Source organism: Argentina anserina, chromosome 7, assembly GCF_933775445.1.
Source record: "Argentina anserina chromosome 7, drPotAnse1.1, whole genome shotgun sequence".
In the NCBI taxonomy this organism is placed as follows: domain Eukaryota; kingdom Viridiplantae; phylum Streptophyta; class Magnoliopsida; order Rosales; family Rosaceae; genus Argentina; species Argentina anserina.
Window position 1 is genome coordinate 13,880,706 of NC_065878.1, and position 15,022 is coordinate 13,895,727.

Sequence of the window (15,022 nt, forward strand, 5' to 3'; positions counted from 1 at the left end):
TAGGCAGAAAAGTAGTGATTCATTTTATCTTAAATTTTGAGATTATATCCGGTACTCTATTCCTTATACTTTTGGAATGTAAAAAGAATATCTATGTTAGTAATGTGTTTGTAGATTTAACTGTGTAACTTGAATTACAGATTTACAGTGCTATATATAATCACCTCCTAATTATGGTTACTCAATTCAAGTATTATTTTAATATATGCTCACGACATCCTTTGTGATCACCAACTATCATCTATCTTACAATATGTACCACGATGAACAAATTAGTAAAGAAATCTCAATTGTCACCAATGAACAATTTGAACAATCCGGAAGTATCAGTGGCACCCGATTCAAGCCGGAAGTATCAGTGGCACCGAAACTCTCCCTCACGACAGCGCTGTCTACCAAGCTTGGCTTTGCTCCTCCGCCTCCCTTTATGACCCTTCTGGCGATCCCGAGCTCATCGGCGACCATTACTGCACTCTCTTAGTCGGCCGCCTCTCTCACCTCACCACCGAACACACTTCGCCAGGCTATGAGCTTCCTCTATCTTTCATCTCACAGCAATTCAGTAGCTTACATAGCTTCTGATGTCGATTCACATCATCATTGTCATCTTCACCATCAAACTCCAAAACACATACAAATACATTAACAACAATACTTCTATCCAAACAAGAGATCATGAATTTAACAAAAATCCCTTTCTTTTTTCCAAATTAAGAAACAAGAATCACTGTGTATTTAAGAAAACAAAAACTTGGGTCCCTATATATATAATGAGCAAAACAACTGCAAACCCAGTAATCCAATTGCAACAGTAATCAAAACCCAGACTCTTTAGTTTTCCTTTAAACTAATCAAAAAAGAAAAAAGAAAAAACCAAACCAAAATTAGAAACCGAGAGAGAGATTGAATATGATGACTTGATGTTGTTGTTGGTGGGGTCAACAGGGAAAATACGTAGAAGAAAACCGATAATGTCAGGGGTAAAAGAGGAAAACGTGTAGAATAATCTAGTAGTGGGAACCACGTGTCAAATGCACAATGGTCGGTGTGCAAATACCAAAAAACGGAAGGTGAATAAAATCGTTTCCTTTAAGTTATGAGAATCCAAATTCTCATGGAGTCAAAAAAGGCAATCCATTTGTTTTATATTTCTTCGTAGACGAATTTTCTATTCAAAGTTCCAGATCAGCGTATGCATTTGCGTCACCACAACAATGAACCAACTTGCTACAAGACTACTTATCGAAGCATATATATAACTTGAAGAAGGTGTTCCATTGTACAAACAAGCAAATTGCCATTTTCTTCATAGCTTAATTTTAAGGAAGAGTAACTTCCAGATTTCAGTTGTGCCAAACCTCAAAGAGAACAGAAGTCTGTAAACATCCATGGCAGAATCAACTAACAGGTAGTAATACCACTACTAGACACCTGTACTAGCGATCATCATTTTCTTCTCTCTATCTGAACTTGAACTTGCATTGCTTCTTGTGTTGTTCCAGGTACGCAGTTGTGACAGGATCAAACAAAGGGGTCGGATTCGAAACAGTAAGGCAGTTGGCCTCAAAGGGAATCACTGTGGTCTTAACTGCCAGAGATGAGGAGAGGGGTCTTAAAGCTGTTGAGAAACTTAAACAGTCTGGCCTCTCAAGCCAAGTAGTTTTTCATCAACTTGATGTGGCTGACCCTGCTAGTATTGCTTCTCTGGCAGAATTCATAAAAATTGAGTTTGGGAAACTTGATATTTTGGTATGACTGATTGAACCTCGTTTATCAAAAAGTTTGGTGTTGAGCTCATTAATAGTTCAATACTACCTTTCTCAATATATAGTAGCACCTAGATGTTTTCAACTGAGTGAATGCTTTGTTTTCCTTTGTTGGTAAAATAACATAAGAGTTCTGATTGTTGAACTTTGCAGGTGAACAATGCTGGGACTATGGGAGCTATAGTTGATGTTGATGGTTTTAAAGCTGCAGTTGCATCTGGTGCTGCAGATGTAAGTAGTAATTTTAATTTAAAGTTGCAATAATTAGTTCTTTATTGTTCCAATATTACTACACAATGAAGCAATGAGACTCTACGGAGCTATAGTTTACGCACTGAAGCAACACTTAGAAACCAAAGTTAACTTTGCCATTTTTTTTGCGGTTCATCTGTTTCATTTCCCGGCAGCATATTACAAAATTCAATTAATATCCATTGCCAACTAGATTCTTCTTAGTTTAATGTATTCATGGCCTAAGGTCCGTATAGAACGTAAAGAAATAACTGTTTTCCTTCTCTGTTCATTTAGGACTCGGGAGAGAGTGTTGATTTCAACAAGTTGTTTACTGAAACTTATGAGTTGACACAAGAATGCGTGCAAATCAATTATTATGGTGGTAAAAGAACAGCTGAAGCACTTATTCCACTCCTCCAGCTATCTGATTCACCAAGAATTGTTAATGTTACATCGTCGACAGGGAAGTTGAAGAACATACCAAGTGATTGGGTGAAAGGAGTTCTTAGTGCTGATGTCGAAAACCTTTTTGAAGAGAGTGTAGATGAAGTTTTGACAGAGTTTCTAAGCGACTTCAAGGATGGTTTACGTGAAACCAAGGGTTGGCCTTCTTTGATTTCAGCCTATACAGTGTCAAAAGCAGCAATGAATGCATATACCAGGATACTAGCCAAGAAATATCCTGGTTTTCGCGTCAACTCTCTCTGCCCTGGTTTTGTTAAAACAGATATAAACTTCAATGCCGGAGTTGTGTCTGTTGAAGAAGGTGCTTCACATTCTGTGAGGTTAGCACTGCTGCCCGGTGATGGCCCTTCCGGCAAATTCTTTGTTCAGTCTGAAGTTAGCACTTGCTGATGTCCTAGGAGAAGATTGATTCATATGCAAATAATTGTGACTTGTCACAAGCACCATTCATATATATTCAAATGAATCTCTGGTTTTTTAAGTGTGTTGTAACTTACGTTAGTCTATTGATATCAAATATAGATTCTCTTTACCTGTATAGCTTGATAAATATGATATATGAACTCATGATTATTATTTTCATTGCCAATCATTCTGTTGATAGCATTTTACCGTGCAATAACTTCTACATATAAGTAGTCCCTGCAAATAAACCTTTTTTTTCTTTTTCCAATGATCCTGCAATAAGACTTTGAAGTGAAGCTTATGTGGCCTATTGAAACTTGGTATTGAGGTTCTTATATGAACATAAGTCCAGATTAATAACTTCAGAGTTTGACTAGGAACTTATGAGGATTTTCTTTTTTTAGTTTCAAAACTCTTTTTCATGGTCATAACTCATAAGTCATAACTTCAATAATTGTGATGGAATCTCATAAACTTGCCACACCCAAATCTATAAAATGGCAGTGTCGGAAAAAAAAATCTATGAAATGGCACATTGATCAGTCATCTAGTCACCTGTATGGATTGCAGTATAGCACTCATTCTTATAGGATACAAAAACCAGAAAAGAAGGCTGAAACACATCAACAATGACAGAAGGAGATAACAGGTAACAGAAGCTACTTTGCAATTTTCAGTTAAATATCTGTAAGACTCTTTCCCATAACAATCCTCATATGTTTTTGTTAACTGCATGTTGATGATCTTTTCGATAATAAGTTATGCAGTCGCTACGGGTTCAAATCAAGGGATTGGATTTGAAACAATTAAGCTATTGGCTTCAAAAAATAAAAGGGGTCAAGGTTGTGTTAACTGCTTTAGATGAGAAGAGAGGTCATGAAGCTATTGAAAAGCTGAAAGATTATGGCTTCTCAGACCTTGTGGTTTATCATCAGCTGGATGTAACAGACCCTAATAGCATTGCTTCCCTTGTTGATTTTGTCAAATCGCAATTCGGGAAACTCTATATCTTGGTATGATTCCATATGTGATACACTTGTACATCTCTTTGTCATGCTAAGATTATATGAGCATAGCCTATAAATGAGGATATATATGTTCGTGACAAAGCAAGATTAGTTTTTATGAATTCGAAGTAACTATATATATCAGTGCTCATTCAACAGAGATGCATTGAATGTTCATGCCATAGGTAAAACAATGCAGGGATTGGTGGAACCATTGTAGACCCTGATGGAAGCTCTCAAAGCCTCTGCTGCTGCAGGCATGGCATGTACAGGGTAATATAAGCACCTTTAGTACATTGTTTCATTATCAGCAATGTGAGAAGCTGAAGTTATTGAATCATGAGTCCTCTCAGACAAGGTCTGAAGATAGTGTGTTCTCCAGTGAACTGCTCTAGTTTCACTCTGCATATGTAGCCTCAAAAGCAGCTTGAATGCATACACTAGATCATTGTGGCCAAGAAGTACACAAACTTAGGCGTCAATTGTGTCTGCCCCGGGTTTGTCAAAACAGAAATGAGCGTCAATGCTGGTGACCCTTTTGACCTTTTGAGTATATTAATTGTTTCAGTATTGTGCATATACTGTAAATCTAGTATTTCAAATAAAATTGTTTTATGGCATCATTCATGATATTATATAAGGACATTTTGTTTATGACAAAATGGCATAAAGTGCAGAAGTATTATAACAAAGAGTTCTCTCAATCTCTACGCCAAAAGAGAGACTAAGAGAGAAAGTTCTAATTCGGATATCTACTAATATTCTTATTTTTATAGCGTTATTTGTGTGTCAAAAATATTTAATCATTTTTAAGAATACACATGTATATTTGGGTGCTTATAGTTCATTGTCTATGTCTCACGTGACTGTAATCGTGACACATTTTCTAGTAAGGAATGCGCTTTTGATTTCGAACTTTCATGTTTAGGCCAACGATAGCCCATATTGGATTTCTCCTATTATATACTTTTTTTGGGTACAAATTTCTCCTATTATATACTTTAACGGACGTTAACCATTTACGAAAAGTAAAAAAAATCCATATACAAGTAAAAACAATTTCATATTTGATTCTTATCCAACCTTTGAAACCCACTTGACAGCCGCACCCCACAGGCCACAGCTCCAAATTCTCTTCTCTCGGTCTCTCCACTCAGAAAACAATTAAAGGAGGTGTATTGGGTTTAAGCAGCACCAGCAGCAGAGAGGAGAGCTTAGTGATGGGTGGATTTTGGGTCGGTAATCTTCCTTGATTCCTCGGTAATTAGTTTTCATGCAAATCTTCATTGTCGTTCATGTTCCCTTCCCATCTGATCATCATGGCAGAATTAACCAAGAGGTAGTTACACTACTACAAGTACACATCTGTCATAGCTTCATTGTTTTCTTCTCTCATTCTGAACTTGCTTCTTGTCTTTCACAGGTGTGCAGTTGTGACAGGATCAAACAAAGGGATCGGATTCGAAACTGTAAAGCAGTTGGCCTCAAATGGAACCACTGTGGTCTTAACTGCTAGAGATGAAAAGAAAGGTCTTGAAGCTGTTGAGAAACTCAAAGAGTCTGGACTCTCAGGCCAGGTGGTCTTTCACCAACTGGATGTGGCTGACCCTGCTAGTATTGCTTCTCTGGCACATTTCATCAAGACCCAGTTCGGGAAACTTGATATTTTGGTATGAATCGATCAAAGCTCATTTGTTTAAAACTTAATGCATGCCCTTTGGAATAATGCTCATGAACACTACCATTTTGAGGACTGATAAATTAAGAGATTGACATGAACCATGGTTTGTTATAACAGAAATGTTGTTCAACTTTGTCAGGTGAACAATGCAGGGATTGTTGGAGGTATAATTGATGCTGATCGTTTTAGAGCTGCATCTGAATGTGGTGTTGTAAGTCTTTTTAACTTACTGCTTTGTATTCCACTTGATAAAGCGATATCTGGGTTAATTATGTTGCTCTAAGCTTCTATTTGGTTTCATTTGTTTCATTTATCAGTACAGTATCTTACACTGCTATAGTATTGCCATAGTACTATCTACAACTAAATGCTTCACTAGTTCAGTGTCCTAATTGGGGCAAATGAGTTTGGTGTTTAATTAGCCAAAGATATTTTTTGAGTTTATACCATGCCTTCATATATTAATGAAAAGCTATCTTTACAAAGTTCATCGTCCTCCATAGTTTGTGATACTGGAGCTGCTGCTGCTAAGTTTGAGGGACTATAAAAGGTTAAGTTATTTTTATTTTTTCCTACTAATGCATGCAGGAAGGAGGTCAGAATGATTGGACAAAGTTCTTGACCGACACTTACGAGTTAACAGAAGAATGCTTGCAAGTGAATTATTATGGTGCTAAGAGAACAGCTGAAGCACTTATTCCACTCCTCCAGCTCGCTGATTCACCAAGAGTTGTTAATGTTTCATCCTCAATGGGGAAGTTAAAGAAAATACCAAGTGATAGGGTGAAAGGAGTTCTTAGTGCTGACGTTGAAAACCTAAGCGAAGATAGTGTAGATCAAGTATTGACGGACTTTTTAAACGACCTCAGAGAGGGTTTACTTGAAAACAAGGGTTGGCCTTCTCTGATGTCGGGCTATACAGTCTCAAAAGCAGCTATAAATGCATATACAAGGATTCTAGCCAAGAAGTATCCTGGTTTTCGTGTTAACTCTGTCTGTCCTGGCTATGTCAAAACAGATATAAACTTCAATAACGGCTTCATGACTGTTGGAGAAGGTGCTGCAAGTGTGGTGAATTTAGCATTGCTGCCTGATAATGGCCCTACAGGCCAATTCTTTTTCCGGTTTAAAGTATCATGTCTTTAAACAAAGATGGAGTTATGCAAATCCCTGTCAGCTGTAACTGATTGAATTTGGAAGCACTATTCTCATTACAATCCATCTTGGAGAAGGTGCTGCAAGTGTGGTGAATTTAGCATTGCTGCCTGATAATGGCCCTACAGGCCAATTCTTTTTCCGGTTTAAAGTATCATGTCTTTAAACAAAGATGGAGTTATGCAAATCCCTGTCAGCTGTAACTGATTGAATTTGGAAGCACTATTCTCATTACAATCCAGTGAATCAGCTATGGGGTATGTTTTAAGTTGCATAGCCCCTTGGAGATTGGTGTCCTAATTCCTTCTTGATCCCATAAATGATGCAACATGCAACTATTGTGAATTTGGGAGTAGAATGGAATAGTGATGAACAAAATGGTGAGCCGTGTTTCTCACACAAGACTGACGAGTGAGGGGACTTTATGCTTTTGCAGAATTCGATTGGAATGCTGCATTAATTCAAAACACCTGCCTCTAACATGGAGTGAGTCCTTAATCATCTTTATTTTACTATCTCAAGGAGTAGGAGTGATGAAGTGGTCTAGCAGTTTGACGAGATTGGTGAATTATCTGTTAAAGCACTCTCTGGGGTTTCTATTCAGTAAAACATGGTTGTTGAACATTGTTGAAGAATCATGTACCACTATTCAGTGGCAAGGATATGAAAGTGTTTGGAATCAGCTATCAGATCGGAAAACTACAAGGTGAAAATCTTTATTATGAAGGCCATTATTTCCGCTTCCCTGTGCATCAAACCTGCATCTTTAGTATGCATTAGTTGAGTCATTAATATCCCGTAAGCTCTTGATTTTCTTCAACTGAACAGGAAGTAAACTTTCTACAAATCTTTGTAATAGCTATGTTTAAGATTCGAAAGCTTTCTCCAAGTGGGTTTAAAAAAAAAAAAAAAGCTTACTCCAAGTTAAATGTCATCCATCACAAACATCTTTGAAAGCAATTGGAAACAAATCCATCCACAGCCTAAACCCTTTGATTTTACATTGGTTGGATCCCAATCATCTGAGTTAATCAAATTGACAAACCAGTGTCACTCAAAGTTTACATACTAAGATTGAAATACAGATATCATGATGTTAGTAATGTTATTGATGCATGCGATCATTCATATTAAGTTTCATTAGAGATGCACATGAAACAATCGTACTCTACCACCAAACTTCTGCTCACCAAACTGCACATTGGTGTAAGACCTGAGTTTTGATATAGTTTTTGTTTTGAATCCTCATGAAGACCTGCTGTGGTATTTAGACCATCTTTTCTCTACAATAGAAATGTTGGTTCTTCCAGACCAGGAGTAAAAGACATTACAAGTTTAAATAGAGTGCTCATTGAGAACTTTTAAAGTCTGCTTGAGAGACGCAGTTCATGATCACAGCTTCGGGGGTAATGCAACCCAAGCTTTGGAAAGGGGACAAGGATAACCATCCATGAAGTTAGAAACTAAGCAAGGATAAGAAAATAATCAAATATTGAATCTCAAGCTTTCCTCAAATTTGGGTACTACGATTTCAAGGTTTGAACTCCATGGAGTCAAGAGTTCATTCATAAGAGTCCAAATTTCCATCACAGAAATTTTCAGATTAACGTAGGCATTTGCGTCACCACAATAATGATTCAAGTTTTGTCAAAGATAATATTTCGTTCCTCGTTTCCATATCCACGTACTACAAGAATATAATATCCACGTACCACAAAGTTTTGTCACACAGTAGTGACAGTTCAAACAAGCAAATCGTCATTTTCTTCCAGACTTCAGCTCTCCCAAATCTGAAAGACAACAATAGTCACTCCCCATTTCATCAACCATGGCAGAATCAACTAAGAGGTAGTAATACTACTACTAACACACAACTGTAAGTTTCTTCTGTTTATCTCTTTTGTGAGTTTGGTTCTTGTTCTTCCAGGTATGCAGTTGTGACAGGATCAAACAAAGGGATCGGATTCGAAACCGTAAGGCAGTTGGCCTCAAAGGGAATCACTGTGGTCTTAACTGCCAGAGATGAGAAGAGGGGTCTTGAAGCTGTTGGGAAACTTCACGTATCTGGCCTCTCAGGCCAAGTGGTTTTTCACCAACTTGATGTGGCTGACCCTGCTAGCATTGCTTCTCTGGCACAATTCATCAAAACACAGTTTGGAAAGCTCGATATTTTGGTATATATACGATCAAACCTCTTTGAATTGAAAAGTTTATGTATTTGAAGTTGAGCTCATCATATCACCTTTCTCCAATAGTAGCACGTAAATTGATGTATTAGATTGAGTGGTGGTGTGTACCACATGTTTTCCTTTGTTAGTAAACGAACATAAAATGTTTTAATTTTTCAACTTTGACAGGTGAACAATGCTGGGATTTTTGGAGCTATAGTCGATGCTGATGGTTTCAGAGCTCTAATTGCATCTGGCGCTAAACGGGTATTAAGTCAATACTATTCACTTATCTCTTTGTTGTTCCACTACACTAGAAGGGGAACCTTCGATGAAGCAATGTTTAGTTAACTATGTTGCTCTTAGCTTCTGTTTCAGGTTCATCTGTTTCGTTTCTAGCACAATTCTATTGATAATAAGTTAGCAACTGACAAATTTTCAAAGAAAAAAAAAGTTAGCAACTGACTAACTAGATGCTTCATTAGTTGAATGTACCTGTGAAAGTTGTAGTTTAGTCTTTGGTTTGGCGACAGGTCGGTCTTTTTGGGTTGATCATATGCCTATTTACAACAGCTTTGACAAAGTTTGCCTTCTGAGAGTTCATGAGACAGTAAAGAAATAATTTATTTCCATATTGGTTCATGCAGGAAACGGCACTTAATGATTTCAAAAGGGTGGTAACTGAAACTTATGAGTTAACAGAAGAATGCTTGCAAATTAATTATTATGGTGCCAAGAGAACAGCTGATGCACTTATTCCACTTCTCCAGCTATCTAATTCACCAAGAATTGTTAATGTTTCATCCTCTATGGGAAAGCTGGAGAACATACCAAGTGATCGGGTGAAAGGAATTCTTAGTACTGATGTCGACAATCTAAGCGAAGAGAGCGTAGACATGATGTTAATATATGCCTTGAATCATCCAATCTGTTCTGGCGGCTTATCTGTATATCGGGTTATACTAGGTTATGGTTTCCTATTAGGACTAGTATATCGGGTTATACTAGGTTATGGTTTCCTATTAGGACTAGTATATCGGGTTTAGGGTTGTATATAAACAACCTATTGTGTGTTGTATACGAGCCGTTCTGTATTTTTCCTCAACATAATAAAACTGTTCTTCTTCTGTCCGTGGACGTAGCTAACACATCGTTAGTGAACCACGTAAATCTGTGTTCTTTCTTGCACTAGTTATAACAAATTGGTATCAGAGCCAGATTTATCTGGCCTGGTTGTGATTTCCGCCAAGAAAGATGTCTGGTTTGAATGTGAAGATTGATAAATTCACAGGGAGGAACAGCTTCAGTTTATGGCAGATCAAGATGCGAGCCTTGTTAAAACAACAAGGGATGTGGGCGCCGCTGGTTAAGAAGTCAGAGGATCAAGAAATCGCTGAGATGGCCAGTCTGGAGGAGAAGGCACACTCGACAATTCTGTTGTGCCTTGCAGATGATATAATCACCGAAGTCGCAGAGGAGGAATCTGCGGCTGGTCTGTGGTTGAAGCTTAAGAGTCTATACATGACGAAGTCTTTAACCAACAAGTTGCTTCTAAAGCGACGTCTGTTCGGTCTGCGTATGGAAGAAGGTACATCTCTAAGAGATCACTTAGATCAGTTAAACACTGTTCTATTAGAGTTGCGTAATATCGATGTTAAAGTTGATGATGAGGATGCTGCTCTAATTCTGTTGGTATCTCTACCTTCGTCGTATGAGAATTTTGTGGATTCTTTTATTGGTGGGAGAGATACTCTGACTCTGGAGGATGTTAGATCATCTTTACATACTAGAGATATGCGCCATAAGGCGACCGGTACTAGTTCGGACAGTCAGGCTGCAGGGTTGGTAGCCAGTGGAAGTTTGGGACATAAAGGTTCGGGGAAGAAGAAATATAAGAATCCAGTTTCAAAGGGTTCCAAATCCAATGATGTCTGTAACTACTGTAAAGAGAAGGGACATTGGAAAAACGAATGTCCAAAGAAGAAGAAGCAGTCTGAGAAAGCATCAGGTACTGCTGTTGTAGCAGAAGTTGACACCACTTCGGAAGAAGATCTGGCCTTGGTTGCAGATGCACACATACATCACAGGGATGTGTGGATTTTGGATACCGGGGCGTCTTATCATATATGTCCACGCAGAGAGTGGTTTTCAACCTATGAGCAGATAGATGGAGGCAATATTTCTATGGCAAACAGTTCTGCAAGTAAGGTGGTTGGAATTGGCTCAATAAAAATACGGACACATGATGGTAAATTCTGTACATTGAATGATGTTAGGCATGCTCCACACATGACGAAAAACCTGATTTCTTTGGGTCTTCTAGATAGCAAAGGTTTCAAGTACAAAGGCTCATGTGGAATTTTAAATGTCTACAAAGGTACCAATGTGGTTCTGAAAGGTGTCAAGCGAGGTACTTTATATATTCTGCAAGGTTCAACGCTGTCAGGCTCGGCTGCTGTTGCATCATCAGAGGTTCACAAGGATGATATGACCAAGCTATGGCACATGAGGCTTGGTCATATGAGTGAAAGAGGGATGCAAATTCTGTCAAAGAATGATCTTCTTGGTGGCCACAAGGTCAAGGATTTTAGTTTCTGTGAACATTGTATCTTTGGGAAGCTACATCGCAGAAAATTTCCTAAAGCGATTCATAGAACTAAAGGCACGCTTGATTATATCCATTCTGATTGTTAGGGTCCCTCTCGCGTTGACTCTTTGGGAGGTCACAGATATTTTGTGTCTATGATTGATGACTACTCAAGAATGACTTGGGTGTTCATGATGAAGCATAAAAGTGACGCTTTCAAGAATTTCAAGCAGTGGAAGGCATTAGTTGAAAATCAAACAGGGAAGAAGATCAAGAGGCTGCGAACTGATAATGGTCTGGAATTCTGTTCTGCTGAATTTGATGATTTCTGCAAGACTGAAGGTATTGCAAGGCACCATACAGTCCGGAATACACCACAGCAAAATGGTGTAGCAGAACGTATGAATCAGACACTTCTGGAGAGAGCTAGGTGCATGCTCTCTAATGCTGGATTAGAAAGAAGGTTCTGGGCAGAAGCGGTGAATATTGCTTGTTATCTGATAAATCGTGGACCACACACAGGTATACATCTCAAAACACCTTATGAGATGTGGTCTGGTAAGTCTGCTGATTACTCCAATCTGAGGGTTTTTGGGTGCTCTGCTTACTATCATGTAAGTGAGGGTAAGTTAGAACCAAGAGCTAAAAAAGGAGTGTTTGTAGGCTATGGAGATGGGGTTAAAGGTTTCAGAATCTGGTCTCCATCTGAAAGGAGGGTTATACTGAGTAGGAATGTAGTATTTGATGAAAATTCTATGTTTAACCTTACTATGAAGTCTGTGGTTGTATCAGAAAATTGTAGTGTTGAGAAACAGGTGGAGCAACAAGTCGCTGAAGATGTGAGTGAACCACAACAAGAAGATCAACACCTACATTCAGAATCAGAACAAATGGTTGCTAATCAGCATAGTTTGACTCATGAGCGATCTAGGAGACCAAACTTTGGGAAACCACCTACAAGGTATGGTTTTGAGGACATGTTGGCTTATGCACTACAGGTTGCTGAAGAGGTGGATCCTCATGAGCCGTCCACCTACAAGGAAGCAGTTACAAGTACAGAGTCAGCTCAATGGCTTGCTGCAATGGGAGATGAAATGGAATCACTTCAGAAAAATCAGACTTGGGAATTGACCAAACGACCTGATCAGGGGAGAAAGGTTATTACTTGCAAATGGATTTTCAAGAAAAAAGAAGGGTTGTCACCTGCTGAGGGCATCAAGTATAAAGCTCGAGTAGTTGCAAGAGGGTTCCATCAGAAAGAGGGAGTTGACTACAATGAGATTTTCTCACCTGTGGTCAGACATACTTCTATCAGGGTGCTACTAGCCATAGTTGCACATCAGAATCTGGAGCTTGAGCAACTAGATGTGAAGACAGCGTTCTTACATGGAGAATTGGAAGAAGAGATTTACATGACTCAGCCAGATGGTTTTCAAGTTCCCAGAAAGGAAGACTATGTTTGCAAGTTGAAGAAGTCCTTGTATGGACTAAAGCAGTCCCCTAGACAGTGGTACAAGAGGTTTGATAGCTATATGATAGAGATCGGCTACATCAGGAGTCCGTATGATTGTTGTGTCTACTACAACAAGTTAACAAATGGTTCCCTCATTTATCTGGTCCTGTATGTAGATGATATGCTGATAGCTGCAAAAGACAAGTCTGATATTCAGAAGTTGAAGGGTCTCCTCAGTGCAGAGTTTGAGATGAAGGATTTGGGAGCAGCTCGAAAAATTTTGGGAATGGAGATTTACAGGGATAGAAGTCAGAAGAAGCTTTTCTTATCACAGAAAGGCTACATCCAGAAAATATTATCCAGGTTTGGTATGTCTACATCCAGATCTTTAGATACTCCAAGTGCTGCAAATATTCATCTGTCTACTGCGTTTGCACCTAAATCTGCTGAGGAGAAGGAATACATGTCTCGAGTTCCTTATGCTAGTGCAGTAGGAAGCTTGATGTATGCTATGGTTTGCACTAGGCCTGATCTTGCACATGCTGTTAGTGTTGTCAGCAGATTTATGGGTGATCCTGGAAAGGAGCATTGGCAGGCTGTGAAGAGAATTTTCCGGTATCTCAAAGGTACGTCTGATGTTGGTCTCATTTATGGAGGTGATACAAACTGTTTGGTAACAGGCTATTCAGATAGCGATTATGCTGGAGATGTTGACACTAGGAGATCTATGACTGGTTATGTCTTTACTCTTGGTGGCTCTGTGGTTAGCTGGAAAGCTACTTTGCAGCCTACAGTGACTTTGTCTACTACTGAAGCAGAGTACATGGCTCTGACAGCCGCTGCAAAGGAAGGCATATGGTTGAGGGGACTGGTCAGTAGTCTTGGTTTGCATCATGATCAGGCTATAGTATATTGCGATAGTTTGAGTGCAATATGTTTAGCTAAGGATCAAGTTCATCATGAGAGGACTAAGCACATTGATGTCAGGTATCATTTTCTGAGAGATGAGAGCAGAATTAAGGTGAAGAAGGTGGGCACTGCTGACAATCCCGCTGATATGTTCACCAAGTCGGTTCCACACAGCAAGTTCCAACATTGTTTGGAATTGCTAAATGTTACAAGCTGTTAGTTGCCCTTTGGGGGCGAAATCTGAGGAAGAAAGAGTTTTCTGTACATCTGGCATCACTATGGTGCATCTGGTACATCTGTTATTTGTGAGAGGATTCAAGTCAAGGTGGAGATTTTTTAATATATGCCTTGAATCATCCAATCTGTTCTGGCGGCTTATCTGTATATCGGGTTATACTAGGTTATGGTTTCCTATTAGGACTAGTATATCGGGTTATACTAGGTTATGGTTTCCTATTAGGACTAGTATATCGGGTTTAGGGTTGTATATAAACAACCTATTGTGTGTTGTATACGAGCCGTTCTGTATTTTTCCTCAACATAATAAAACTGTTCTTCTTCTGTCCGTGGACGTAGCTAACACATCGTTAGTGAACCACGTAAATCTGTGTTCTTTCTTGCACTAGTTATAACACATGATATTGACAGAATTCCTAAACGACCACAAGGAGGGTTTACTTGAAACCAAAGGTTGGCCTTCTATGGGGTCAGGATATACAGTCTCAAAAGCTGCAATGAATGCATATACAAGGATTCTAGCCAAGAAGTACCCTGGTTTTCGCATCAATTCTGTTTGCCCCGGCTATGTCAAAACTGATATAAACTTCAGTACTGGTTTCTTGTCAGTTGATGAAGGTGCTGCAAGTGTGGTGAATTTAGCATTGCTACCTAATGATGGCCCGACAGGCCAATTCTTTTTTCGGTATGAAGTTCGAAGTCTCTAATCGAACATTGGTGCAAGTGATTCTTAATAATATATAGTAAATCACTTGCATAGTATGCTGTAAGAGAAGAACCAGTTAAGTATCACTTTGGTTCAATAGTTCTTGTTATGACGTATTTCATTATCACCTATGTAAACTTGAAAGTCGCACTGAAGCCGTGGGTGGCGAATCTCATTTTGTCTTCTTTTTTCCTAAAGAAATAGATGGCATGCTGTGATCTCATCTTCTTGAACTATATGTTTTTTTTA

At 38.8% G+C, this 15,022-nt stretch overlaps 2 protein-coding genes across 2 annotated transcripts; both read left to right on the top strand.

Annotated features, from left to right (window-relative positions):
* The first annotated feature begins 1,279 nt into the window (after positions 1-1,279).
* On the top strand, positions 1,280-6,774 carry LOC126803613 (uncharacterized). The gene is made up of 9 exons (XM_050531394.1): positions 1,280-1,408; positions 1,503-1,749; positions 1,920-1,997; positions 2,295-2,844; positions 3,705-3,883; positions 5,146-5,216; positions 5,301-5,547; positions 5,698-5,769; positions 6,147-6,774. Exons 1-9 carry the CDS (start codon positions 1,389-1,391, stop codon positions 6,702-6,704), a joined length of 2,022 nt encoding a protein of 673 aa, XP_050387351.1. The 5' UTR covers positions 1,280-1,388; the 3' UTR covers positions 6,705-6,774.
* Positions 6,775-6,886: 112 nt separating this feature from the next.
* On the top strand, positions 6,887-14,994 carry LOC126802756 ((+)-neomenthol dehydrogenase-like). The gene is made up of 5 exons (XM_050530451.1): positions 6,887-8,561; positions 8,641-8,887; positions 9,071-9,148; positions 9,529-9,775; positions 14,464-14,994. The coding sequence occupies exons 1-5, from the start codon at positions 8,542-8,544 to the stop codon at positions 14,772-14,774; spliced, it is 903 nt and encodes a 300-aa protein (XP_050386408.1). The 5' UTR covers positions 6,887-8,541; the 3' UTR covers positions 14,775-14,994.
* The last annotated feature ends 28 nt before the right edge of the window (positions 14,995-15,022 follow it).